General features: G+C 41.6%; 1 protein-coding gene across 1 annotated transcript in view; it reads right to left on the reverse strand.

The window, feature by feature from the left end:
• The window catches only part of DCDC1 (doublecortin domain containing 1), a 296,646-nt gene that overhangs the window by 228,981 nt on the left and 40,439 nt on the right, over positions 1 to 27,226 (reverse strand). Inside the window, exons 2-5 of the mRNA XM_075188616.1 lie at positions 22,204 to 22,391; positions 20,361 to 20,639; positions 17,067 to 17,214; positions 15,136 to 15,298 (exon numbers count right to left, since the gene is read on the reverse strand). Of these exons, the coding sequence (XP_075044717.1) occupies positions 15,136 to 15,298; positions 17,067 to 17,214; positions 20,361 to 20,639; positions 22,204 to 22,388 (775 nt within the window). The 5' untranslated portion in view covers positions 22,389 to 22,391. The remainder of the gene's footprint in view (positions 1 to 15,135; positions 15,299 to 17,066; positions 17,215 to 20,360; positions 20,640 to 22,203; positions 22,392 to 27,226) is intronic.

The raw sequence follows: 27,226 nt of genomic DNA on the forward strand, positions 1-27,226 counted from the left end.
TGTCCCTGCAACAACTGTCGAGCAACACAAAGATTGATTATCAGTCAAAAACATCGCACAACACCAGATTTTGGTAGGTTAAGCTTGCTGATCCAGCAAGCGAGGGTGTGAGATTTTCAGCAGCCCGTGCCAATATTTTGGTAGCAAAAGAACAGCAGTGTAAATCACAGGGAAACACGGCCAAACAGGACGAAGCTTATATATGATGCCTTTCTGTGGGTGGATAAGAGGGGCAGTGTGTAAAAACTAGGAGACAAGGACAAATACGAGCAGAGACAGAGAGCGCAGGAAATTGGCTTGATGAATTTTGATATCCATTTTAATGTCCAGTGGAGTGTGCAGAATTGCCACAAGATGATAAAAGTGTACGCGCCCTGTAGGCTTGCTAACATGCTGATGTGCTGAGTACAGGAAAAACTAAGCAGCGGAGGGAAGGAATGTAATGATACCAAGGCTGGGAGTTGAATAACGCCATGTTATTCAGTTACTGCTGGCAAATGTGAGGTGCAGATAAATGTCTGAGGCTTATTTCGTGCTAGCGCGCATCAGACAAGAACAGAACTCATTTGCATAGCATCTTAACCATCTGGCTGCCAGAGTGTGTTGCAACACATTAAGCTGAATGCTGCAAAATGCGTTGTCCCCTTAGGCAGCCGAGAGCTACGTGAATGTGTGTGTGACAGACAGACAGACAGAAACTGAGCTTCTTCAGGGTGCGAAATGTGGATTCTTAAAATTGTTGTCTGCATATAAGTAAATGTTAGTACAAGAGGAATCCATATGTGGGAATGGTATGTGTCTGTCTGCAGGTGCAGGTATTTGCTCACAAATTATACAGCAAAACCATGCGACTTATTGGTCCTAAATTGTCTCAGTGCTGTATAAATATTTTGTGTAAAGTAAAAGAAAATGATAATTTATGTTTAAAATCTATATAAACATGTAAAATATAGAAATGAAGGCGCGGCTCAGGATATCTGGTGGGAACTGCACCAGGTTATATAATGATTTATTTTGCATTCACTGGAGGCCATTTACGAAAGCGCACCACAGTCAGTTGGGGGTATATTTACCAAACTTCAGGTTTGAGAAGTGGAAATGTTGCCTATGGCAACCAATCAGATTCTAGTTATCATTTATTTAGTACGTTCCACAAAATGATAACTAGAATTTGATTGGCTGCTATAGGCAACATCTCCACTTTTTCAAACCCACAGTTTAGTAAATATACCCCCTGCTGTCTTAGATAACTGCTTCAATCTGCCTCATTGTAGGCACACTGATGACAAGTTACACCTATGGATCTGTCTCAGACCCAAGACATATAAACAAAGATGCAATTACTTAGATTCTGCAGCACAGCACAAAGTGACACAAAGTTATAACTTCCCTGTCACGGGCACTAGGAGTTTTACCCAGAATTCACCAGGTGGAATTTCACTTTACCAGAGGCGCAGAGTCTAACACAGTGGCTGGTCTTCTCCAGGAACTCCCGCAAAGGAGTATGGTTTTAGCGGCTGCCGCTGTGCAGGTCCCGGCCCTCTGGGAAGTGTGGTGATAAGCAGTAATAAAAGGAGGAGAAAGTTCCAAAGTGCATTAGCACACAGGCAGCATACAGCAGACCAATATATGACAACTGGATAAAGTCTATGGAAGGACCAATCGATAATGCAGCAGGAGAGTCAGCAACTCGCAGGTATACTTCAGAGGCACTATAGGCTTTAGTCCTAATAACAGGTACCATGCAAAATAGTAGGGTAAGCTGCTCCTGACATATGTTCCCGCTGGTAGATGTAAAGACTTGTGCAGATGTTGGTATAATACTAGATAGCGTGGAGCGGTCTGTGACCGGTAAGTCTCACCACTGATGTGGAGAGAAGACTTGTCCGGGTGCAGGTATGTTACCAGGTAACGTAGAGTGGTCAGCGGCTGGCAAGTTGTACCATGATATGGAGAGAAGGCTTGTCCAGGTGCAGGTATGTAACAAGGTAGTGTGGAGTGGTCTGCGACTAGCAAGTTGTACCATGATATGGAGAGAAGGCTTGTCCAGGTGCAGGTATGTTACCAGGTAGCGTAGAGTGGTCTGCGACTAGCAAGTTGTACCACGATATGGAGAGAAGGCTTGTCCAGGTGCAGGTATGCAACAAGGTAGCGTTAAGTGGTCTGCGACTAGCAAGTTGTACCACTGATATGAAGAGAAGACTTGTCCAGGTGCAGGTATGTAACAAGGTAGCGTAGAGTGGTCTGCGGCTGGCAAGTTGTACCACTGATATGGAGAGAAGGCTTGACCAGGTGCAGGTATGTAACAAGGTAGCGTAGAGTGGTCTGCGGCTGGCAAGTTGTACCACTGATATGGAGAGAAGGCTTGTCCAGGTGCAGGTATGTAACAAGGTAGCGTGAAGTGGTCTGCGGCTGGCAAGTTGTACCATGATATGGAGAGAAGGCTTGTCCAGGTGCAGGTATGTAACAAGGTAGCGTTAAGTGGTCTGTGGCTGGCAAGTTGTACCATGATATGGAGAGAAAGCTTGTCCAGGTGCAGGTATGTAACAAGGGAGCGTAGAGTGGTCTGCGACTAGCAAGTTGTACCACTGATATGGAGAGAAGGCTTGTCCAGGTGCAGGTATGTAACAAGGTAGCGTGAAGTGGTCTGCGGCTGGCAAGTTGTACCACTGATATGGAGAGAAGGCTTGTCCAGGTGCAGGTATGTAACAAGGTAGCGTGAAGTGGTCTGCGACTAGCAAGTTGTACCACTGATATGGAGAGAAGGCTTGTCCAGGTGCAGGTATGTAACAAGGTAGCGTTAAGTGGTCTGCGGCTGGCAAGTTGTACCATGATATGGAGAGAAGGCTTGTCCAGGTGCAGGTATGTAACAAGGTAGCGTGAAGTGGTCTGCGGCTGGCAAGTTGTACCACTGATATGGAGAGAAGGCTTGTCCAGGTGCAGGTATGCAACAAGGTAGCGTTAAGTGGTCTGTGGCTGGCAAGTTGTACCATGATATGGAGAGAAGGCTTGTCCAGGTGCAGGTATGTAACAAGGGAGCGTAGAGTGGTCTGCGACTAGCAAGTTGTACCACGATATGGAGAGAAGGCTTGTCCAGGTGCAGGTATGTAACAAGGTAGCGTGAAGTGGTCTGCGGCTGGCAAGTTGTACCACTGATATGGAGAGAAGGCTTGTCCAGGTGCAGGTATGTAACAAGGTAGCGTGAAGTGGTCTGCGACTAGCAAGTTGTACCACTGATATGGAGAGAAGGCTTGTCCAGGTGCAGGTATGTAACAAGGTAGCGTTAAGTGGTCTGCGGCTGGCAAGTTGTACCATGATATGGAGAGAAGGCTTGTCCAGGTGCAGGTATGTAACAAGGTAGCGTGAAGTGGTCTGCGGCTGGCAAGTTGTACCACTGATATGGAGAGAAGGCTTGTCCAGGTGCAGGTATGCAACAAGGTAGCGTTAAGTGGTCTGTGGCTGGCAAGTTGTACCATGATATGGAGAGAAGGCTTGTCCAGGTGCAGGTATGTAACAAGGGAGCGTAGAGTGGTCTGCGACTAGCAAGTTGTACCACTGATATGGAGAGAAGGCTTGTCCAGGTGCAGGTATGTAACAAGGTAGCGTAGAGTGGTCTGCGGCTGGCAAGTTGTACCACTGATATGGAGAGAAGGCTTGTCCAGGTGCAGGTATGTAACAAGGTAGCGTGAAGTGGTCTGCGGCTGGCAAGTTGTACCATGATATGGAGAGAAGGCTTGTCCAGGTGCAGGTATGTAACAAGGTAGCGTTAAGTGGTCTGTGGCTGGCAAGTTGTACCATGATATGGAGAGAAAGCTTGTCCAGGTGCAGGTATGTAACAAGGGAGCGTAGAGTGGTCTGCGACTAGCAAGTTGTACCACTGATATGGAGAGAAGGCTTGTCCAGGTGCAGGTATGTAACAAGGTAGCGTGAAGTGGTCTGCGGCTGGCAAGTTGTACCACTGATATGGAGAGAAGGCTTGTCCAGGCGCAGGTATGTAACAAGGTAGCGTGGAGTGGTCTGCGGCTGGCAAGTTGTACCACTGATATGGAGAGAAGGCTTGTCCAGGTGCAGGTATGTAACAAGGTAGCGTTAAGTGGTCTGCGGCTGGCAAGTTGTACCATGATATGGAGAGAAGGCTTGTCCAGGTGCAGGTATGTAACAAGGTAGCGTAGAGTGGTCTGCGGCTGGCAAGTTGTACCATGATATGGAGAGAAGGCTTGTCCAGGTGCAGGTATGTAACAAGGTAGCGTAGAGTGGTCTGCGGCTGGCAAGTTGTACCACGATATGGAGAGAAGGCTTGTCCAGGTGCAGGTATGTAACAAGGTAGCGTGAAGTGGTCTGCGGCTGGCAAGTTGTACCACGATATGGAGAGAAGGCTTGTCCAGGTGCAGGTATGTAACAAGGTAGCGTGAAGTGGTCTGCGGCTGGCAAGTTGTACCACTGATATGGAGAGAAGGCTTGTCCAGGTGCAGGTATGTAACAAGGTAGCGTTAAGTGGTCTGTGGCTGGCAAGTTGTACCATGATATGGAGAGAAGGCTTGTCCAGGTGCAGGTATGTAACAAGGGAGCGTAGAGTGGTCTGCGACTAGCAAGTTGTACCACGATATGGAGAGAAGGCTTGTCCAGGTGCAGGTATGTAACAAGGGAGCGTAGAGTGGTCTGCGACTAGCAAGTTGTACCACTGATATGGAGAGAAGGCTTGTCCAGGTGCAGGTATGTAACAAGGTAGCGTGAAGTGGTCTGCGGCTGGCAAGTTGTACCACGATATGGAGAGAAGGCTTGTCCAGGTGCAGGTATGTAACAAGGTAGCGTTAAGTGGTCTGCGGCTGGCCAGTTGTACCACGATATGGAGAGAAGGCTTGTCCAGGTGCAGGTATGTAACAAGGTAGCGTAGAGTGGTCTGCGACTAGCAAGTTGTACCACTGATATGGAGAGAAGGCTTGTCCAGGTGCAGGTATGTTATCAGGTAGCGTAGAGAGGTCTGCGACTAGCAAGTTGTACCATGATATGGAGAGAAGGCTTGATCAGGTGCAGGTATGTAACAAGGTAGCGTTAAGTGGTCTGCGACTAGCAAGTTGTACCACTGATATGGAGAGAAGGCTTGTCCAGGTGCAGGTATGTAACAAGGTAGCGTAGAGTGGTCTGCGACTAGCAAGTTGTACCACTGATATGGAGAGAAGGCTTGTCCAGGTGCAGGTATGTTATCAGGTAGCGTAGAGAGGTCTGCGACTAGCAAGTTGTACCATGATATGGAGAGAAGGCTTGTCCAGGTGCAGGTATGTAACAAGGTAGCGTGAAGTGGTCTGCGGCTGGCAAGTTGTACCATGATATGGAGAGAAGGCTTGTCCAGGTGCAGGTATGTAACAAGGTAGCGTTAAGTGGTCTGTGGCTGGCAAGTTGTACCATGATATGGAGAGAAAGCTTGTCCAGGTGCAGGTATGTAACAAGGGAGCGTAGAGTGGTCTGCGACTAGCAAGTTGTACCACTGATATGGAGAGAAGGCTTGTCCAGGTGCAGGTATGTAACAAGGTAGCGTGAAGTGGTCTGCGGCTGGCAAGTTGTACCACTGATATGGAGAGAAGGCTTGTCCAGGTGCAGGTATGTAACAAGGTAGCGTGAAGTGGTCTGCGACTAGCAAGTTGTACCACTGATATGGAGAGAAGGCTTGTCCAGGTGCAGGTATGTAACAAGGTAGCGTTAAGTGGTCTGCGGCTGGCAAGTTGTACCATGATATGGAGAGAAGGCTTGTCCAGGTGCAGGTATGTAACAAGGTAGCGTAGAGTGGTCTGCGGCTGGCAAGTTGTACCATGATATGGAGAGAAGGCTTGTCCAGGTGCAGGTATGTAACAAGGTAGCGTAGAGTGGTCTGCGGCTGGCAAGTTGTACCACGATATGGAGAGAAGGCTTGTCCAGGTGCAGGTATGTAACAAGGTAGCGTGAAGTGGTCTGCGGCTGGCAAGTTGTACCACGATATGGAGAGAAGGCTTGTCCAGGTGCAGGTATGTAACAAGGTAGCGTGAAGTGGTCTGCGGCTGGCAAGTTGTACCACTGATATGGAGAGAAGGCTTGTCCAGGTGCAGGTATGTAACAAGGTAGCGTTAAGTGGTCTGTGGCTGGCAAGTTGTACCATGATATGGAGAGAAGGCTTGTCCAGGTGCAGGTATGTAACAAGGGAGCGTAGAGTGGTCTGCGACTAGCAAGTTGTACCACGATATGGAGAGAAGGCTTGTCCAGGTGCAGGTATGTAACAAGGGAGCGTAGAGTGGTCTGCGACTAGCAAGTTGTACCACTGATATGGAGAGAAGGCTTGTCCAGGTGCAGGTATGTAACAAGGTAGCGTGAAGTGGTCTGCGGCTGGCAAGTTGTACCACGATATGGAGAGAAGGCTTGTCCAGGTGCAGGTATGTAACAAGGTAGCGTTAAGTGGTCTGCGGCTGGCCAGTTGTACCACGATATGGAGAGAAGGCTTGTCCAGGTGCAGGTATGTAACAAGGTAGCGTAGAGTGGTCTGCGACTAGCAAGTTGTACCACTGATATGGAGAGAAGGCTTGTCCAGGTGCAGGTATGTTATCAGGTAGCGTAGAGAGGTCTGCGACTAGCAAGTTGTACCATGATATGGAGAGAAGGCTTGATCAGGTGCAGGTATGTAACAAGGTAGCGTTAAGTGGTCTGCGACTAGCAAGTTGTACCACTGATATGGAGAGAAGGCTTGTCCAGGTGCAGGTATGTAACAAGGTAGCGTAGAGTGGTCTGCGACTAGCAAGTTGTACCACTGATATGGAGAGAAGGCTTGTCCAGGTGCAGGTATGTTATCAGGTAGCGTAGAGAGGTCTGCGACTAGCAAGTTGTACCATGATATGGAGAGAAGGCTTGTCCAGGTGCAGGTATGTAACAAGGTAGCGTAGAGTGGTCTGCGACTAGCAAGTTGTACCATGATATGGGGAGAAGACTTGTCCAGGTGCAGGTATGTAACAAGGTAGCGTGGAGTGGTCTGCGACTAGCAAGTTGTACCATGATATGGGGAGAAGACTTGTCCAGGTGCAGGTATGTAACAAGGTAGCGTAGAGTGGTCTGCGACTAGCAAGTTGTACCACTGATATGGAGAGAAGGCTTGTCCAGGTGCAGGTATGTAACAAGGTAGCGTGGAGTGGTCTGCGGCTGACAAGTTGTACCACGATATGGAGAGAAGGCTTGTCCAGGTGCAGGTATGTAACAAGGTAGCGTAGAGTGGTCTGCGACTAGCAAGTTGTACCATGATATGGAGAGAAGGCTTGTCCAGGTGCAGGTATGTAACAAGGTAGCGTAGAGTGGTCTGCGACTAGCAAGTTGTACCATGATATGGGGAGAAGGCTTGTCCAGGTGCAGGTATGTAACAAGGTAGCGTGGAGTGGTCTGCGACTAGCAAGTTGTACCACGATATGGAGAGAAGGCTTGTCCAGGTGCAGGTATGTAACAAGGTAGCGTAGAGTGGTCTGCGACTAGCAAGTTGTACCATGATATGGAGAGAAGGCTTGTCCAGGTGCAGGTATGTAACAAGGTAGCGTAGAGTGGTCTGCGACTAGCAAGTTGTACCATGATATGGAGAGAAGGCTTGTCCAGGTGCAGGTATGTAACAAGGTAGCGTAGAGTGGTCTGCGACTAGCAAGTTGTACCATGATATGGAGAGAAGGCTTGTCCAGGTGCAGGTATGTAACAAGGTAGCGTAGAGTGGTCTGCGACTAGCAAGTTGTACCATGATATGGGGAGAAGGCTTGTCCAGGTGCAGGTATGTAACAAGGTAGCGTGGAGTGGTCTGCGACTAGCAAGTTGTACCACGATATGGAGAGAAGGCTTGTCCAGGTGCAGGTATGTAACAACGTAGCGTGGAGTGGTCTGCGACTAGCAAGTTGTACCACGATATGGAGAGAAGGCTTGTCCAGGTGCAGGTATGTAACAAGGTAGCGTAGAGTGGTCTGCGACTAGCAAGTTGTACCACTGATATGGAGAGAAGGCTTGTCCAGGTGCAGGTATGTAACAAGGTAGCGTGAAGTGGTCTGCGACTAGCAAGTTGTACCATGATATGGAGAGAAGGCTTGTCCAGGTGCAGGTATGTAACAAGGGAGCGTAGAGTGGTCTGCGGCTGGCAAGTTGTACCATGATATGGAGAGAAGGCTTGTCCAGGTGCAGGTATGTAACAAGGTAGCGTAGAGTGGTCTGCGACTAGCAAGTTGTACCATGATATGGAGAGAAGGCTTGTCCAGGTGCAGGTATGTAACAAGGTAGCGTGGAGTGGTCTGCGGCTGGCCAGTTGTACCACGATATAGAGAGAAGGCTTGTCCAGGCGCAGGTATGTTCCACAGCAAACAGAGAGCACGAGTAGAAACCGGAAACGCGTCGGAGTCACAAGGGAATGAGAACCAAGAACAGGCAACGGTAATAGAGTAACAGGTGCCTTAAGTAGTGAGAGGTGATTGATTGACCAATAAGACTATGAGCAAGGTTTAAACAGTCCATGGTTTCTGCACATGCGCAATCCTTGGTCAAGATGGCGGACGGCCGCGGCGCAGAACAGGCGCCGACAAGAGAGAGAGAGACCCATGTCCCAAACCAGAGGCACTAACCGTCCGGTGAGTGACATTCCCACTGTCCTCCTTTTTCCCCTTATGTTGAATTTCCTACATAGATCCTAGAAGCGGGGTGTTGCATTTAGCACTGACTTTATGACTAAATAATTCTAGACTCAATTAAGGAATTCATGCATAACAAGCGTTTGTCAGTCCAGCAAGTACTACATTTGGGAACAGATCAATATCTCTTGGAAGCAAATGGTCAGGTCTCTGCATGGCACAGAATTCTTTTTTTGGGATTTTATTTTTTCTGCCACTTGTATGTAGGTATCTACAAACACCTGAGAATGACAGCAAAGAGCTACAGAGGCAAACAGCGCAAAATAAAATGCGCCGCTCATATGCAAATTTTGCAGCTAGTGGATCAGCAAATTAGCGACAACTCCAACTACCAACTATTTCACAGCAAAAAATGGCACGTTACTGAGAAACAGAGAATAGACAGACAACATAGGCAGTTCTGCGATGCAAGAACAAAGCAGTGAAGAAATTTCAATGTAGCAAAATATTATCTGTAGAAAATAGATGTCCTTTAACAGCTAGGTTTAGTCACACAATTATAATGATAGTGTCCCTTTAATATTTTACGAAACATAAGCATATGTTAAATAGATTCTAGACTGTCCACAGCTTACGCTATATATACGTTTATTGATATTATTTTTCATTGTCCTAGTATTCCGATGTGCACAACAAAGTTGTTTCTGGCATTAATATTAAAACGACAGCGACAACAGCAGCAGAACACCTAGGAAATAAAACACAGAAATATATACAATATGCATGACGGACAGCATGAGAAATAGGCATCAAATTATTTTATGGAGATTACATGTGTTTTTCTTGGTGGGAAGTAATAACAAATATGTGCCCAGGGACGTATTTGCCCTTTAAGCAGTGAGCACACGCAGAGCCAGATATAAGGGTACGGAACCTCCGTCTTTGTGGGCGGAACCTGACATCAGCCAATCAAATCTGACTAATGACCTGCATGCAAATGAATGCTAAACGTGAATGTTAGTTGAAATCCATGTCAATCCCCTATTACCAGCTTAGAGTGTATCTGTCACCTAGGCACAGTGGAGGCAATTTATGGGCAATATTCATAAGAATGCAACTTATCTATTCACCAGGAACTAATGACTAGAGATGCATGAATCATACCAGTTTGAAATTCGATGAAAAGTCCGGTTTGATGGCCTTGGACCTATTCACGGTGCAATTGTGATTTTTGGCTTCAAATCGGGGTTAAACTGTCACAGCCTAATTTGCAGTTCAAGATTCGAGCTCGCATCTTGCATTTAAACCAAAGATGTTGAAATAAAATATAAAAAGTTGCCATGTAGCTTAAATGGCTACTTTTATAGCATTTGTAATATTTGTTTCTAATTAGCATAGCGAACATTACAGTATTCGAGTTTGAAGTTCAAGAAACCCTTTGTCACGATAGGTTGCCCTAATACATTTTTCACTGTATAATCAATGATATATTCTCCTGTTGTTCACAGAATGAATGCGATAGTGTGTGTGAGAAGAGGTCTACCTTCTCTCTTAATGGGCCTGAGTCATTAAGGAGAGCAAAGCTAAAAAAAAAAGGAGTAACTTTGCACCTTGGCAAAACCATGTTGCATTGGAGGGGGGGGGTAAATTTAAAATGTGGGGACAGATTTATAGTTGGGGTAGGGCATGTCCTAGATCAACTTTACATTTCAGTGTAAAAATAAAGCTATCAAGTATTTGTGTGCTAGATGAAAAAGCAGCCAGTATTTGACTTACCTACAAAATAATAAATTAATTTGCACCCCTTGCATTGTAACTTGGTTTGTCCAGAATTTACTCCTTTTTTTTTGCCTTACTCTCCTCAATGACTCAGGCCCAATAGGTATATAAATTAATTGCTCTTAGATAACAACATAAATACTTGTAAGAGTTGTATACTCACCAACTGTTCTGTGCTCCGTTGGACACATAGTCGAGGTCAAAACAGAATTCAGTAAATCCGAAATGTGGAGAGAAATTATAGTCAAGGCCCAGGCAAGGGTCAAGACCAAATAGTAAATCCAAAGGGTTAAATATCAGTGAGAGGAAGGTTTCACAGGAACCAGAGCTCAAGACAACTGCTATTCTGGCACTTGGTCAGAGCTGGGTTTAAAAAAAACCCTCCTAATTAGAGAAAAGGCGGTTATCAGATTCAGATGAGCGCCCCGGTTCTATTAGCCAGGCTGTGCCCTGTTGCCGTGCTGAGAGGAGAACACGTCCGTTCCTGTCCGAGCGCAGGGAAGCGCAGTTATGGTGCCTGACAATATCTTTTTAACATGCATAGGGCTATTATCACGTTCCCTAGAAAATAAATATTATTTTCTGGGGGTGAGATATAATATAACTTGTAAATTATATCTACTGCTATATTTTCATGTATAAAAGCTTTTATTTATTTATTTCAATAGCATTGTAACTGGAAGCCCCAACCGGGCAGCGAGTGACCACACATGCTCAGTAGAAGAGAACAGGGACCTCGAGCTTGATAAGACTGGGTACACACTACAGGTTTTTCACCTAATTGCCTTCGTGCCAATCACCCGATAAACGACTGTTAGAACCGATATCGCATTAGTGTGTATCATGTTTTCAGTCCAAAGCAGATTGTGGGGTAAATGTATGAAGCCGAACTTGCAGGTGTTGAAGAACCCGGAGCTTCATACATTTACCCCTGTATCGTTTCTTTTATATAACCGCACTAAACCTCTCTATGAACAATGGAACAATGTCAGGCAAAATCTACAGTGTGTAAGCGCTCACGACTAATAGTGTAGGCAGAGATCTATAGAGTTTACAGAGTCACAATCTTTTCAGCCAATGGTTATGACAGATGAAGAGCACAGACCTGAAGGTAAATCTTGTAAAACGTGTATAGTGTGTACACAGGAATCTGCATGCTGATCGGGACTCTCAGTCGTTGGTAAAATCATTAACGATGTCGCATCGGGAGAGATTTTTTTGCACTGTGTATCAGGACTAACACTTATCGCACTGAACAGCTCTCACTGTAGAAGCTTAGTATCGATCTGCTGCCACAGCGATAAAAGCCATAAAAGCCATATTTAATAAGACAAATTTTATGGCTGCGATAAGCTAAGTGTGTCCATTAGACTAAACGCAGTTAAAATCATGCGGGTGAGTGACTTGCCAAAGAACCTATTATCTGTGGATTCCTGGATTTTCAGCCAATGGGAGCAGGAAGGGGTTGGGACTTATACACAGTTATAAGTCAGTGCAGACAGGATATAGTTCTTCCTGCTTCCGGATTCCTCCCGCCCTCCCTGCAATTTCTTGGGTAACTTTGGAGTTGTAGTTGATTAGAGTAGGAAAGCAGTGCAGTCGGTAACTGTGCATATGGTGCTCGGGTGATCTTGTCATAGGTCACTACCCCTCTGTGGTTATGGTGTCATACTATGGTTGGTCCGTATGTTAGGAGGACCATTGGGCCAGTTTGTATGGTTTATACTGGCGGAGTTAATAGGGGGCGTAGTCTTGCCGCTGGACTTGATCTTAGCACCGGCCAATAGATAAGGTATGATCCTGGGTTGGTGGTACTATGGTCTGACCTTTCCACCTTTATTGGTTTTGCGTTCCTGACTGCCCTGCTCTCGTCCGCCTTACAGTCCTATTAGTTTAAATATTAATAAATACCGTCATTCATTCCAACTTTAATTTGGTGTCCGTGTCTTTATTTGGTTTGGTAAAAGGTTATGCCACAGTGTGTGTTATTTGGGGAAAACTTCCCCGCTATGCATTTTAATAAAATACACTTATCGCTGAGATTTAATAGACAGGTCCCTTAGACCCAGAGCCGTAACTTAGAATTCTAGCGCCCGGGGCGAGAAAGACATATGCCGCCCTCCTAGCCCTCAATTTTAACCAAATTTACCTAAAATATTCCTAAATTGCACCCCCTTGCAGCGTTGCGCCCTGGGCGGTCGCCTCTGTCGCACAGCCCTACTTACGGCCCTGCTTAGACCTGTACCTACTGCTGGAAAGTGCAACTTGTAGTGTCCACAGCATGTCACAATTCAGGTTTAGTGGCCCTTAAAATGTCATTAGAAGAAACACTAGTTACACTACAGACAACGGGGAGCATTTCTCACATACTCACAGCCAATAAACCAACCACATGGAACTATAATGCAGATTATACAGGGTGTTTTCTATCTTCACAAGCAAATAATAATTCAATTAGATCCATGAATACATGCATTATAGAAGTTTGATGGGTTGGGAAGTGACAGGTAAAGCGAAATCTATTGTGTCTATGCAAAATCAAATTAACATCACATACTCACACTAACCAATACAGAACCCTGCACCTGTGATATCACAACTGATTATCAGCCCCAAACCATAGAAATAATTCAAAAATAACACTCTAAGGGGCCAATTCAATTCGGCTGCATTATTCCAGGAATAACACGACCTGCGCACTTTTACTGTTAGTACGGTAAAAGTGCGCAGTACTACCGTTAGTACGGTAATGTTAACACTGATTTTTGCTCGCACCTCTCGGGGGCCGCAAGTAAAAATCTGGGCTAAAATTACCGTATTTAAGGTAATAGTACTAACGCTGAAACTGAATCGACCCCTAAGGGTTAAATGTATCAAACTGCGAGTTTCCTGCGGGTCTGAAAAGTGGAGATGTTGCCTATAGCAACCAATCAGATTCTAGTTATCATTTATTTAGTACATCCTACAAAATAATAGCTAGAATCTGATTGGTTGCTATGGGTAACATCCCCACTTTTCAAACCCGCCGGAAAATTGCAGTTTGGTACATTTTGCCCCCTGAGAATGATGTGATCTCATTAAAAAAATCACATTACTATATATGTATATATATATTTATATATATATATATATATATATATATATATATATATATATATATATATACATACATATACATATACATATACATACATATATATATATATATATATATATATATAAAAGCCTATAAATAGCATCTGTATGAACAATGAATTGTGATGTTATCGCTTATAATGGGCGAGTTCTGATGTCATCACTTCAGAGTCCCTTAGGAAAACTTGTGTATCCTAAAGAATAGCGCACTCCCAACTGTAAATTATATTAGAGATTAGATGTCGCATCAGATTTTTTTGACCTGTACAAAAGCCTGCAGCCTCATTCTTATCGGAGAACAAAGCTGTAAACAACCGCAAGCATTAATACACCTTATAATATTATAAGCTAATGGAGAAACTGACTCATACACAACTAATACCCCTTTCATACTGAAGTCCCAACCCGGGTCTAGGCTGCAGTATGAATGACTCCAGGTCTAATTCCTGGGTCAGCCGACCTGGGTGAAGTAATTCCCGGGTCTGACCCGGGTCACTCGCACTATGAATAGTGATACACGTCTCACCAGACATTATGTTAACATCACAAGAGGAGCCAATCAGAGCTCCTCTTGTGATGTTGCCATGGAGACCCGGGTAGACCCGTGTTCCGTATGAACGGCGTCTACCAGGAATTTGACAGATAAGAGCTTCTGCCGCCCCGATAATATCCCGGGTTCATATGAAAGCAGTTTAAGCAACACAATTATTTAAGAAAACAAGGTGGGGTGGGGATTCCCTGCAAGAGGAAAGAGAAGTATTTTACCAACATAGAAGCAAAAAAAATAAAAAAATATATAATACATTCCCTGAATAAAATGGAACATCTAACCGTCCTGACAGGATTATTTTATTCAAAAATAATAATAATGTTACAGTGTTTAATGTGTTTAATGTTAAATTATATCTAATCGTTTTTAAACAAAACAAGTATTTTTTTTTCCTTCGCCGAATATTTTATCGTTTATAATCACCGATTAATGCAACAATGCTTTTGTTTTGCTGTTTTACACAGAAATTGAAAGTTAAATGACAATAATTCTATGATTAGTAATTATCATCACGGAACTGTCTTTGCAGAGACTAACCAGGTAGTTTTGAATATATCAGGTGCTTGAAATGCAGTTAAAATATGATTTACACCGTTTCAGTGACTGCCGAGGGCTTTTTTGGGCGTTAATATTACAAACTTAGATTTTTAGGGTTTAATCGTTTATGCTCGTAAGTCAATACATTAATTACCTTACTTTGAAGCGTTTCTGTATCTGGTATGGCATGCCTAATGGGATGTGTCTGTTAGGTGTCACTGAAACTAAACAGCAAATTCAATAATCTGCTATTTAATTTCTTATATTTTTCTCCATTTAACCTCCTGCAGGCTCCCTAATGTCTATTCAGATCTATATTAAATTAAGCACCAATGCTAATGAAGGGCAATAAACGTGTCTGTCAGTAGATTCCTCTTTCATTAGGCACATTATACTCTTACTGAGCTGTAAATGAGTAAACATTAGTTTTGTTAAACCAAGCAAAAGACTGAGTGAAAAATTATTCTTAGACCCTAAAGCCAAACGCTTTAGTTATATTCTTTTCTTTTTTTTTTTTTTTTTTAGTACCTTTAACATTTTTCAGAGGATCTGTGAAAGGCTCTCCGGTGGAGATATAAACATCAGTATCATGAGGTATGTCTTTCGGTTCAAAAGCCTCTGTACCGTCTGACAGGAAAACTCGTCGGGCGGCCATGTTTAGCTTCAGCCTCACAGTGCATCTCTCCAGGAACTGCAAGCAGAGACAAAAGGTAAGTGAAAAAATCCATTACAGTGTCAAATATTTATTTTTTTATGTATTTAAACCACCCGCTATGGATCTGAGGGAGATTTTAGTCATAAATTGACTGGTTGGATATAGAAACGACGTATCTAGTTCATTAACCCCTTTGTTGCAGTGCCTCTTGACAAAGGAACGGACAATCACAATGTATTGAATTTTAAAATGTAGATAAAAGTAGCATATGTTTTTAAAAGGAGTAAAAATGGAGCCAACTTATAATATCCTATTCTAAAGCCGCTTGTGATTATTTTAAAAGGATAGCAATATATATATATATATATATATATATATATATATATATATACACACACACACATATATATATATATATATGTATATATATATATATATATATATATATATACATATATATATACATATGTATATATCTATATAAATATATGTATCTATATATATATAAATATATATACACACATGAACACATCTCCCTCTCTCTATCTCTCTCGCTATATATATATATATATATATATATATATATATATATATATATATATATAGATATATATATATATTTATATATACACAAACAACTATCTATATCTATCTATCTATATATATACATATGCAACAACTTTGCTTTAAGAATGTCAGAAAATAAGATTAAATTACATGTACAATGTTAATTTGGTAGACAACAATTTCAGATTACATTTGATACATAAATTAAAGTTGTCACAGTTGATAAGTGAACATTTTTTTCTTTCAATTCAGGAAGAGTGATGTCACTGCTCAGGCGTAATAACATAAGATGGGATGTTTGGAAGTTGAGCTTTAAGTTTAAACTCTTATGTGTATATGGTGAAAGTACGGTAAAAGAATGCTGTAAACTTATTGTCGAATTATTAATGTTCTAAAAAATGTTGTCTACCCCAAAAAAATATGTTATGAAATATGCCACAATTGGATGAGAACACATGACATTATACAAACATATAATAAAATAATAATAATAATAATAATAATAATAATAAAAACATCATATACTTTTGCATTTGTCATATTTTGTCAGTCAGTTTAATTACTTACAACAAAGTTTTATTTTATTTTATGTTTTTTGTGTTTTCTTTTTTACCTTTCTTTCCCATACCCTTTTATTTATTTATTTATTTATTTATTTGGGGGGGGGGGTCTTGAGTCAATCCAAGGCAAAATTTGATGGATTCATTTTTCAGATTGTGGATAAAATCTCATTTTAGACAGTTACACACTTATGGATCCTAGAATATACTTTGTATGCATGTATAGGTTTATTTATATGTCTGCCATAAGTGTACAGCGCACCATGGGTTGTCCGATCTCAAAGCTACGGTAGCATGGCCCCCTTGTTAGTGTTCTTGACAAAGACCACTAGTCCTTAGCAGTGGAAAGATTAAGGATTAATTAAGTATGTCTACTTGTGAATATGAATATAACATTTTTAGATATTTTGGGTTAGAGAAGACATTACCCAAAAAATATTTTCAACCCGTCAGCAGTGATAGGAGTCAGCTTTGCATGTTTTAATAAAAATAAATAATCCCTTTTGTAATTTTTAAGGGCTTAACACACATATTTGTGACTTATATCGTGGAACGTATACATAGAATATGTTTCTGCAAGCCTTATAACTTCAAACTAATTTTTAAAACAAACACAGAGAGGAAGAGACATCTTCAATGTACAAATACACGTCAACAGATGACATCACAATAATTACCAGCGGGATTGTGGGTGCAGACACTTTAACGGCCGTAGAGTGGCTTCCGTTTTTGTAAGCTGTGGCTCTAATCACCCAGGGTTGGCGCTTAAACACGGGCGCTCCTCGTCCTCCACCAGAGGATGAGTGATGTTTTCTCACTGAACACCTGAGAAATTCAAAGTACCTTATAGGTGAATCTTTCCGGTCTCATATTACATAGATTGCACACATATAAAATAGCTATATAATCACTGTAAATTCTTATAATAATGATAAACTGTTGACGTCAATCCATTTGCAGAGTGTAAATCATTTCCCTACTGCGCCTAAGTACCAAAATGCGTCGGTATCTCAGACTTGCGACGTCTTACGCCTGGAGGTGTAGAACGGGGACAGGCAAGTGTAAGACGAGCACAGTAAACGTGTGTAAATATAAGTGTCATTTATAAAGTAAATACATGACAGATGTTGTTTGTGTTTCAATACACTTTATATGGAAAATGTGACTATTGGATTTATTAATATCACTGTCAAGACACTATTATCTCTTATGTAGGTGACATCATAAACATTTATTATTTTATTATGCTTTGCGTTGGATGTATCTTACAATTCAAACTAAGCACCACCATATTTTGCAGCCGAATTTTTACTCATACAGGCCCATAAAGAGGGCAACTAAATTGAATTGTAAATCGTCCTGCAATCTGCAGACAGTCGCTGTATTTAATAACGTTTCGTGTGCTCATACCAGGAATCTTTAACCTGTTGTACGTGGACCCTCGGGGGTATCACACACAGATTCAAGGGGTGCAAAATGACTAAAAATATAAACATATGTAATCCTCTAGGGGGTATTTATTAAATATTTTTTTGGGGGGATAAATTTACATGTATTTCAGGTACATAGTAGACATATAGTGGTACTCATCAGTTAGCAGAGTTTGGCAAAGCATGATGGGAGTTGTATGATTATGATTGACTGATAATACTACACATAACTCATACTTGCCAACTCTCCCGGAATATCCGGGAGACTCCCGAAATCTGGGTCAGTCTCCCGGACTCCCGGGAGAGAGGGTGGGGCTTATTGGCGTCATGGACGCATCATTGTGGCCCCGTCCCCTAGTTTTATTGGTCGAAAAGGGTGGTGACAGCATTCTTCGAGCCCCGGCCCCACACACCCACCTGACCCCTGGACCTCCTGGGACACAAGCTGCCAATGTTGGCAACTATGACATAACTCAAAACTATAAACTGGTCGTATCTTGTAAAATATAGCATCAACCTTATCTTATATGAATATGGGGATCATTATTATGTAGCTAAAAAATAAAAACAGGCGCATAGACAAACATAGATCATATAGCATCATCCAGGACCAGAATCATATTGTTTTACTATGCACACAAATGACATATGGAATAATGTACCCCTTACTGTAGATTATAAGCATATTATAAGTCACTGCGGAGTTCCATGTTCATATAAAGACACAAGAACGCAGGCCGGGTACTGTTATAGAGGTCATAGGTCTTCTGGGGGACATCTAATATCCTTAATAATTTTTAGTGGTGGATGCATTATTCCCTATAATCCACTGGTTTCCTAATAAACAGGGAAATGATGACATCAGTACTCTCCGATTAAAAGTGGTGTCATCAGGGGATAAATATATCAAGCTGCGAGTTTCCGTCGGGTTTGAAAAAGTGGAGATGTTGCCTATAGCAACCATTTAGATTCTAGTTATCATTTATAAAGTACATTCTACAAAATCACAGCTAGAATCTGATTGGTTGCTATAGGCAACATTTCCACTTTTTCAAACCCGACGGAAACTCGCAGCTTGATACATTTACCCCCAGAACTCAGTGTTTATACAGATATTGTTTACAGATATTTATACCTATATCCGTAGGACAAGTATATTTTATTATTATTTTATTCTGAGTACATCGTCTTTCATATATATCTATGGATTTTAAAAAAACAGTCGTTTACTTAGCAACAACTTTATATTACATGCATATATATCTTTTAGAGGAACAGTAAAACCTTATTTGTAATAATAATGTGTTTGTAACCATTAGATCAGTAAACGGCTAAATGCAGTCCAACACAATGTAAATATTAATACACAGATAGTTATTAGCCCTACTCTAACTGCAAATGTTATTTTATTTATGTATATGCATATTCATGGCTGTTGGTTTTAGTCTGGTATCAAACCACATATTTTCAAGGCATTTAAGTTCTAGAAATAAGGATTAAGTGCATCTTTACAAGAGAAATATATATATCTGCATTGATCAAAGTGCAAATATATTAATATATTCAGCTGAAATAAGGTTCAGGAGAATGCAGGCTCTCAATTTACTAAGAAACAGTGACATCACTATAGGACAAAATGGCTGACCTAATTATCCGTGACAAGCCATCCTATGAATTTACTAAGGTCCAGTGACATCACTAAGGGACAAAATGGCTGACCTAATATCCATGACAAGGCAGCCTATGAATTTACAAATGACTAGTGACATCACTCAGGGACAAAATGGCTGACCTAATATCCATGACAAGCCATCCTATGAATTTACTAAGGTCCAGTGACATCATTAAGGGACAAAATGGCTGACCTAATATCCGTGACAAGCCATCCTATGAATTTACTAAGGTCCAGTGACATCACTAAGGGACAAAATGGCTGACCTAAATATATGTGACAAGCCAGCCAATGAATTTACTAAGGTCCAGTGACATCACTCAGGGACAAAATGGCTGACCTAAATATCTGTGACAAGCCAGCCAATAAATTTACTAAAGACCAGTGACATCACTAAGGGACAAAATGGCTGACATAATATCAGTAGCAAGGCAGCCTATGAATTTACTAGGGACCACTGGAATGTTATTATTAATGAAACACTTGTTGAATACAGCACCTCACTGATATAGGAGTTCCCCTGCTTTACTCAGGAAAACATGTTATTTTAAATAATGAATATTTATGAGTATGAATTTTCTATAGTACAGCATTGAAATGAGAGTCACAACAAGAACTGGATCCTTTCTGATAGAATAACATATTTTAAATATTCAGATGTTTTGCATTCTGTTTATCTAACAACAATTCAGTTGAGGTGAAATGTTACACAACTGTAACTGCATTTACTGTGTTCAGGAGATAACATGGTGTAAGCAGCACCACTGTAAGAGTGTTAGGCAAACAAATGAACTCTACTTAACATGTGTCGTTCCTTGGCATAGAAAGACGGAGATCGAAACGACAAGGAAATGCTTTTGTTTGATTACCTAAGATGCCCCTGAGGGGCACTGGCGGGCCTGTTTCTCTTGGATCGTGATGAGAGGGAGGGATTGTCAGTGATGTCTGACTTCTCGGGGTTGACATGTGAAACCACATTGCTGCCTTGAACTGATGCTTTCTGAAGTGAGGAACAATCTTGAGATGTTGACCTTCTCGATACACACACAGATAGAGAAGGAGAGGTTGGGCCAGACATAGGTTCATCGCCAAACAAACTGTCTTGGCGGCGTCTGGCTGATTTCTTGGCATAGGGGGTTTTGTAACTTCTATAGAAAATAAAAGGACAACAATCAATAACTGCCAAAAGAGCAGGTATGTCCGATATTTGAGATTAAGTAATCTTGTGTAACTGTCCTTGGCCTACGTGTAGCTTGAAGCCGCTCCCTGCACTTGAACCACACATGGTGCAGAATTTAGCTTTATTTCCTCAAACAAAACAAAAAAACTTGGGGGTAAATTTATCAAGCTGCGGGTTTGACAAAGTGGAGATGTTGCCTTTAGCAACCAATCATATTCTAGTTGTCATTTTATAGAATGTTCTAAATAAATGAAAGCTAGAATCTGATTGGTTGCTATAGGCAACATCTCCTTTTTTTCAAACCTGCAGCTTGATAAAGTTACTTGTCTTTTTTTTTGGCTAGGTTGCTCCATGTCTTACAGAAGGAGGTCTGAGGTCAATGGTCAGTGATTTACGCGATTAATACACACTTCCTACTAGATCAGAAGATCACCGGAGAGGGAGGGAATAGAGGAAGGTGATGGGATGTTTTTAGGGTACTCGTTATACATTCCAACATTTACTGACCAATCAGTGGGTACCTCCTGCTGCATGAAATAACACATATCCCCCCTTTACCTGCTGAAACCTAAGGTGGGGTCCTCACCTCATACCATGGCATACACATCCCTGATTACAGAGCTCAATGAAATAGCTGAAAAAAGTGATATATTTATATGTAATTAATCTGCCCAGCATGCTGCATGTGCTGTTCCTCAGAGAGCAGCCATGGTGGTGCTTCTCTACCTTACATCATTCTGGAAAAGGTAAAGCCAGAATTTGTTTTAATGGCTAACATCCATCATCATCAGCAGCAACTGATGATGATGATGGATGATAGTGCCACTAATTTCGCAGTGCAGAACTCACTAACATCAGTCTCTACCCCATAGGAGCTTACAGTGTAAAGGGTATATTTACTAAACTGCGGGTTTGAAAAAGTGGAGATGTTGCCTATACCAACCAATCAGATTCTAGCTGTCAGTTTGCAGAATGTGGAATCTGATTGGTTGATATAGGCAACATCTTCACTTTTTCAAACCTGCAGTTTAGTAAATCTAGCCCTAGATTCCCTAACACACACACACACACAGAAAGACTAGGGTAAATCTGATAGCAGACAATTAAACTACCAGTATGTTTTTGGAGTGTGGGAGGAAACCGGAGCACCCAGAGGAAACCCACGCAAACACGGGGAGAACATACAAACTCCTCACAGGTGGCTTTACCATTACTGTCCGCCTCCAATATCAGATTTATAGTTGGGGTAGGGCATGTCCTAGATAAACTTTCAATTTCAGTGTAAAAATAAAGCTATCAAGTATTTGTGTGCTAGATGAAAAGACAGCCAGTATTTAACTTATGTGCAAAATAATAAACTAATTTGCTCCCCTTGCAGTGTAACATGGTTTGTCCCGGAGAACATTTACTCCTTTTTTTGCCTTACTTTCTGTAATGACTAAGTTCCATTACTATCCAAGATATAACTGTGTTAATGTGGAGACCGAATTTAAACGCTAAACCACTGTTGGACAGTAATGTAATTTTATTACCGAGGTAAAAACTGGTGAGCTGTTGCTGGTCTTTCAATCTCATCCAGGTACTCTCCAACGATAACATCTTCCAGACTTCTTGGCCGCGAGCGCGCTGTTGACGAGAGGTAAGTGCCATGTAGAGAGGTCGTGGACAATCGCCTCCCAGCTGAGAAAGCACTTAACAGCTCTTTGTGGCCAGCCATTGTCTGCAGAGAAACATTAATACATTAAAGTCATTGTACTTGTACTTTATAAGTAACTTATTCTTAATATAAGATAATCTGACTCATGCAAATGTTCAGTTCTGTCTTTGGCGTCCTCTGATTGTCAGATATAAAGCACATTCTATTGGGAAGTATCTTTTTGGGGTCCCCGAACAAAGCACACTGCATTGGCACAAGGCAAGCTGGCCCTTGTGGTTCCTAATGTCCCAATATGCCCTGACAGCCAACATGCCCTGCCACTTAAAGGCGGACCGGGCATGCTGAGACCTATAGTTCACCACAAAGAAAAAATGTTGATTAAACTTTTTTGTTTTACTTATTACCCCACACCCGCTGCACCTTGGGTGTTGGAAGAGTCCTAGTACAGGACGGGCAGCACAGGGCTGGTTATTTCTAAGGAGGGGGGTTCCCAATTTTTGTGGGCCCAATCCCCCTAAGGAATTCAGCCGCGTGCTGACCAGCCTAGGGCTGGTTGTCACTGAGGCTTGAGACCCCACACTGTGGGTTTTCCAGCAATGGTGCCACCAGCTCAGCCTGATGGCACTATAGCAGTGCTGGTATTGGCAATTTCAGGGGACCACATGCTTTTTGTCCCCCGACATCTCCAATACCAACCTAGCCAGCGCTAGTGTTAGTTTGTTTTTGCGTCTTTGGGGGGTGGGGGTGTTCGCTCATTTTTTTTATTTAACGTCAAATCCAAGGTCCATGCTGATGATAATCATCAGTAGCACAGACCTTCCACCAGGGGGCGGTGTATCTGTTGTGTCTGCTTCCTTCTCAACGTAGTATGTGAGGTGCATTAACCTGTACTGTACATGGACTATGCTACCTGCCCCTTCCCCCCCCCCTCGTTCTGCCTCTCTACACGTACAGACTGAGATATACTCTTTATAACTTGCATGCACGGAATGGAAAAGCGCGTTTCGCACTTATGTTTCGGACTTATACCTGACTCTATATGAGCCCTATAGCCCCAATTTTAGTGGTCTCCAGTCCATTAAAAGCTAAATGTGCAAAGAAACAGAAAAAGGGAAAATTCCAAAGCTCTATATTTGGGAATGATCCATGACATACTAATGTTGGGTTATTGCGACACCCAAGATGAAACTTGTTTATGTAGCTAACACATGCACTGCCAACGGCGAAACACCGTCTACTGTGTTAGCCTAATATCTACCTAAATTTGTTAATTACAAAGACTAACATGGCATCATTTTCTTTCAAAGTGGAATATGCAATAGGGTGAGTGAAGGTAACAATGTGCCTAGATGTAGTAGGAAGTCAACTCATTCTGGTTTAATGTCATATTTTCCGCATGCTTAAATAACATATCATCTGTACGCTCACAAATGAATAAAATAACAGACAAATCTGGGAATCTGAGAATATATAAATGACAGTTACTGCACACGGGGATGTAACTGTGCACACATTGAATTATAACCTCCTCATACGTACTCATGCAACGGCCATTTAAATGGGGAACCTACTTGCAGAAAAGGGGTCCTGAAAGAGTTACAGTTCCCGTGCTAAAAGTTAATCAGATGAACATCTTTTTTTTTTCATACAGACTTTGAATCAGTGAATGAACAATTTCACAAATTAGGATTGATGAAGTATGTCAACCACTGGAAAAATTGCACCTTTTAGATTTAACATTTACCTAACTAAGCAGAAAAAAACATCTGCAAAAGGTATGTTCCTGATCTTTGCTGCTCTACATTTTGTCCTGGCGGCTTTATAATTACACACTGATGTACTGTGTGGGGAAAAGCAGAAAGGACATGAAGTAATTAGCGTCTCCTTCTCATTTTCTGTAGTCACTGTACATCTAGTAGCTATTTTACTCGTAGATCATTTTCTAAAAAACAAATGTATTTGACCTTCCGGGAGAAATATATATATTATATACACACAATCCAAGATACAAGTACACTCTTTGAGCACTGAGACCATATTTATATATAATTAAAGACAGATATATATATAATACTCTGCAGTAATAAAAACTCTATACTAGTACTAGAATAAACATTCTTAGTGCAGATTTTGATCAATCTGTGGACGCCCATCTACCACGTCAAGGTGACCTCATTCAGATTATAACAATAGGACAGATAATGGTGCTGGATGGCTAGAGGACAAAGCTTTCTGATTGGATGGCGGGACTGAACCCTCGAATCAGGACTGTCCTGCCTAAATCTTGATAGTTTATGTCTGCAAATCATGGTGGCAGTGCCGGCAACACCAACAGGTAAACCTAGCTGGCCCAGATCTTGTTGGGCATGGTTTAAGTCCATATATACGCTACTAAGGCTTTTGTTAAGCCCCTAACTGCAATTTTTTTTTAGAATTGCATGCTTGTGTATTAAAACATGTATATTCTAAATTGAGACGCTCAAATTAATTTCAAAGCAGTTTTCAAACTGCCTTGCCGCAATTCAACGTAAATTATTTAAATAAAGATTAAACTAAAAATTTGAGTGAAATTCAAGCAACACGAACAGTTTAGACCACGGGCAAATTGGTTCGAACATCTTCAAGCTTCATCGCTAACTTGTAACCGTTTTCCACTTGAACGGCGAACTTCCAACACCATAATGTTCACTGTTTGAATATAAAAACACTATATAATTATGCTCGACTAGGAAACACTTTATAGTTTATTTTAAAGTCTTTAAGAGCCACTACTGAACACAAACTTCAAAATACAAATGCAAGTTCAAGTTGCACCATTCAAGGGCATGTCGGCCGTGGCAGTCACACCAGACCAATCAATTGCGCTGCAACCAATTTCTGGGCCCTTCAACCGGCAACATTCAATCAAATTTAGAACCGATTTCAAAATAGTTTTATGTATTATTAATTATTAAATACTACATCTAAAATGCCATCAACAAGATGGAACTACGTATTTAAGATAAATGGATATTTATTTAATCATAATCCAAAATACATAATTACAAACAGATATATGTTAAACTCTGCAGTAATAATATAATATAGGGACTAAACGAAGCAAGTCCCATATTATAAAATTATAAATTGTTAGTGTAGTTGCCCATCTTAAAGAGGTCACCTTGATGTGGTAGATCGGCATCCTCAATACGAGAACCTCGTGTTTATTCTAATTGTTCTATTATAGAGTTTATATTACTGCATAGTATGACATATATCTGTCATTAATTATGTGTACATATGGTCTTAGTGCTTAATGAGTGCCCCTGCATCTTGGGATTGTGTATTGTGCTTTCAGTCACAGCAGCGTAGCACCGTTAATATATTTGGAAACTGGGTGTGTGTACTATCCCCCCTTGAAAATGTGTATATATGCACTGGTGCAGGATGTTGGTAAAACTGTACTTGTAGCAAATGTAAGTGGTAAATTTACAGTGTGGTCTGGTTTAAACCGCATGCAATTTGCACTGAACCATACGCAGTTTGCACTGAACCACACGCAGTATATACTGAACCACACGCAGTTTATAATGAACCACACGCAGTTTGCACTGAACCACACGCAGTATATACTGAACCACACGCAGTTTGCACTGAACCATACGCAGTTTGTACTGAACCACACGCAGTTTATACTGAACCACACGCAGTTTATAATGAACCATACGCAATTTGCACTGAACCACACGCAGTTTATAATGAACCACACGCAATTTGTACTGAACCATATGCAGTTTATATTGAACCACACTCAGTTTATACTGAACCACACGCAGTTTGTACTGAACCACACGCAGTTTATACTGAACCACGCATGGTTTGTACTGAACCACACGCAGTTTCTACTGAACCACACACACTATATACTGAACCGCATGCAGTTTGCACTGAACCACATGCAGTTTGCACTGAACCACACGCAGTTTCTACTGAACCACACACAGTATATACTGAACCACACGCAGTTTGCACTGAACCACACGCAATTTGCACTGCACCACACGCAGCTTATACTGAACCACACACAGTTTGCACTGAACCATGCACAGATTGTACTGAACCATGCACAGATTGTATTGAACCACACGCAATTTAGGAGATTGCAAAACACCACACTTGGATGCGGTTTGAGTTTTCAGCCTCTCCAAACCACAGGAAAGTAAATTTGGGGCTAAGAACCGCATCTGTGTGGCAGTTTGCAAACCAAAATAAAAAACTGTCCCTTTCAAAATCTCCCTCTAAGAGTATAATTTACAGATTGCTCAGTTTGGAAGGAACAGTGGACATGTTACACAGAAGAGTAACAGACAAGTGAAGCCACCCTTACAGCTGTACACCCAGCTGTCTGTCATTTCTACTGCTTACTATACATTGTTATCTATTTATTGAGATTGTTCTACTGTTGATTATTATTTTATTAATAAGGAAATGTTACACTATTGTACTTTCCTACTGTGTCCTCTTTTTGCCTATTACAGTCTCCTGGGTGACCCTAGACCTAGGTGTAAATGTATCAAGCTGAGAGTTTTCCGGCGGGTTTGAAAAACCAATCAGATTCTAGCTATCATTTATTTAGTACATTCTACGAAATGATAGCTAGAATCTGATTGGTTGCTATAGGCAACATCTCCACTTTTCAGACCCGCCGGAAAACTCTCAGCTTGATACATTTACCCCCTATTGTGAGAATAAACACCCTGTGCTGCTCTCTCAAATAGGGAGATTTGGGATTTGAAAATCGTGATAATTGTAAAAGACGAGACCACCTCAATCAATACACTGCTGTAGAACGATCTGTGCTTAAGGAACTATTGTATCACTGGAGTGTTTAGGGGGTGATCACAGGGTGTAGAGACCCC

The sequence above is a fragment of the Mixophyes fleayi genome, chromosome 10 (assembly GCF_038048845.1).
Source record: "Mixophyes fleayi isolate aMixFle1 chromosome 10, aMixFle1.hap1, whole genome shotgun sequence".
Taxonomy (NCBI): Eukaryota; Metazoa; Chordata; class Amphibia; order Anura; family Limnodynastidae; genus Mixophyes; species Mixophyes fleayi.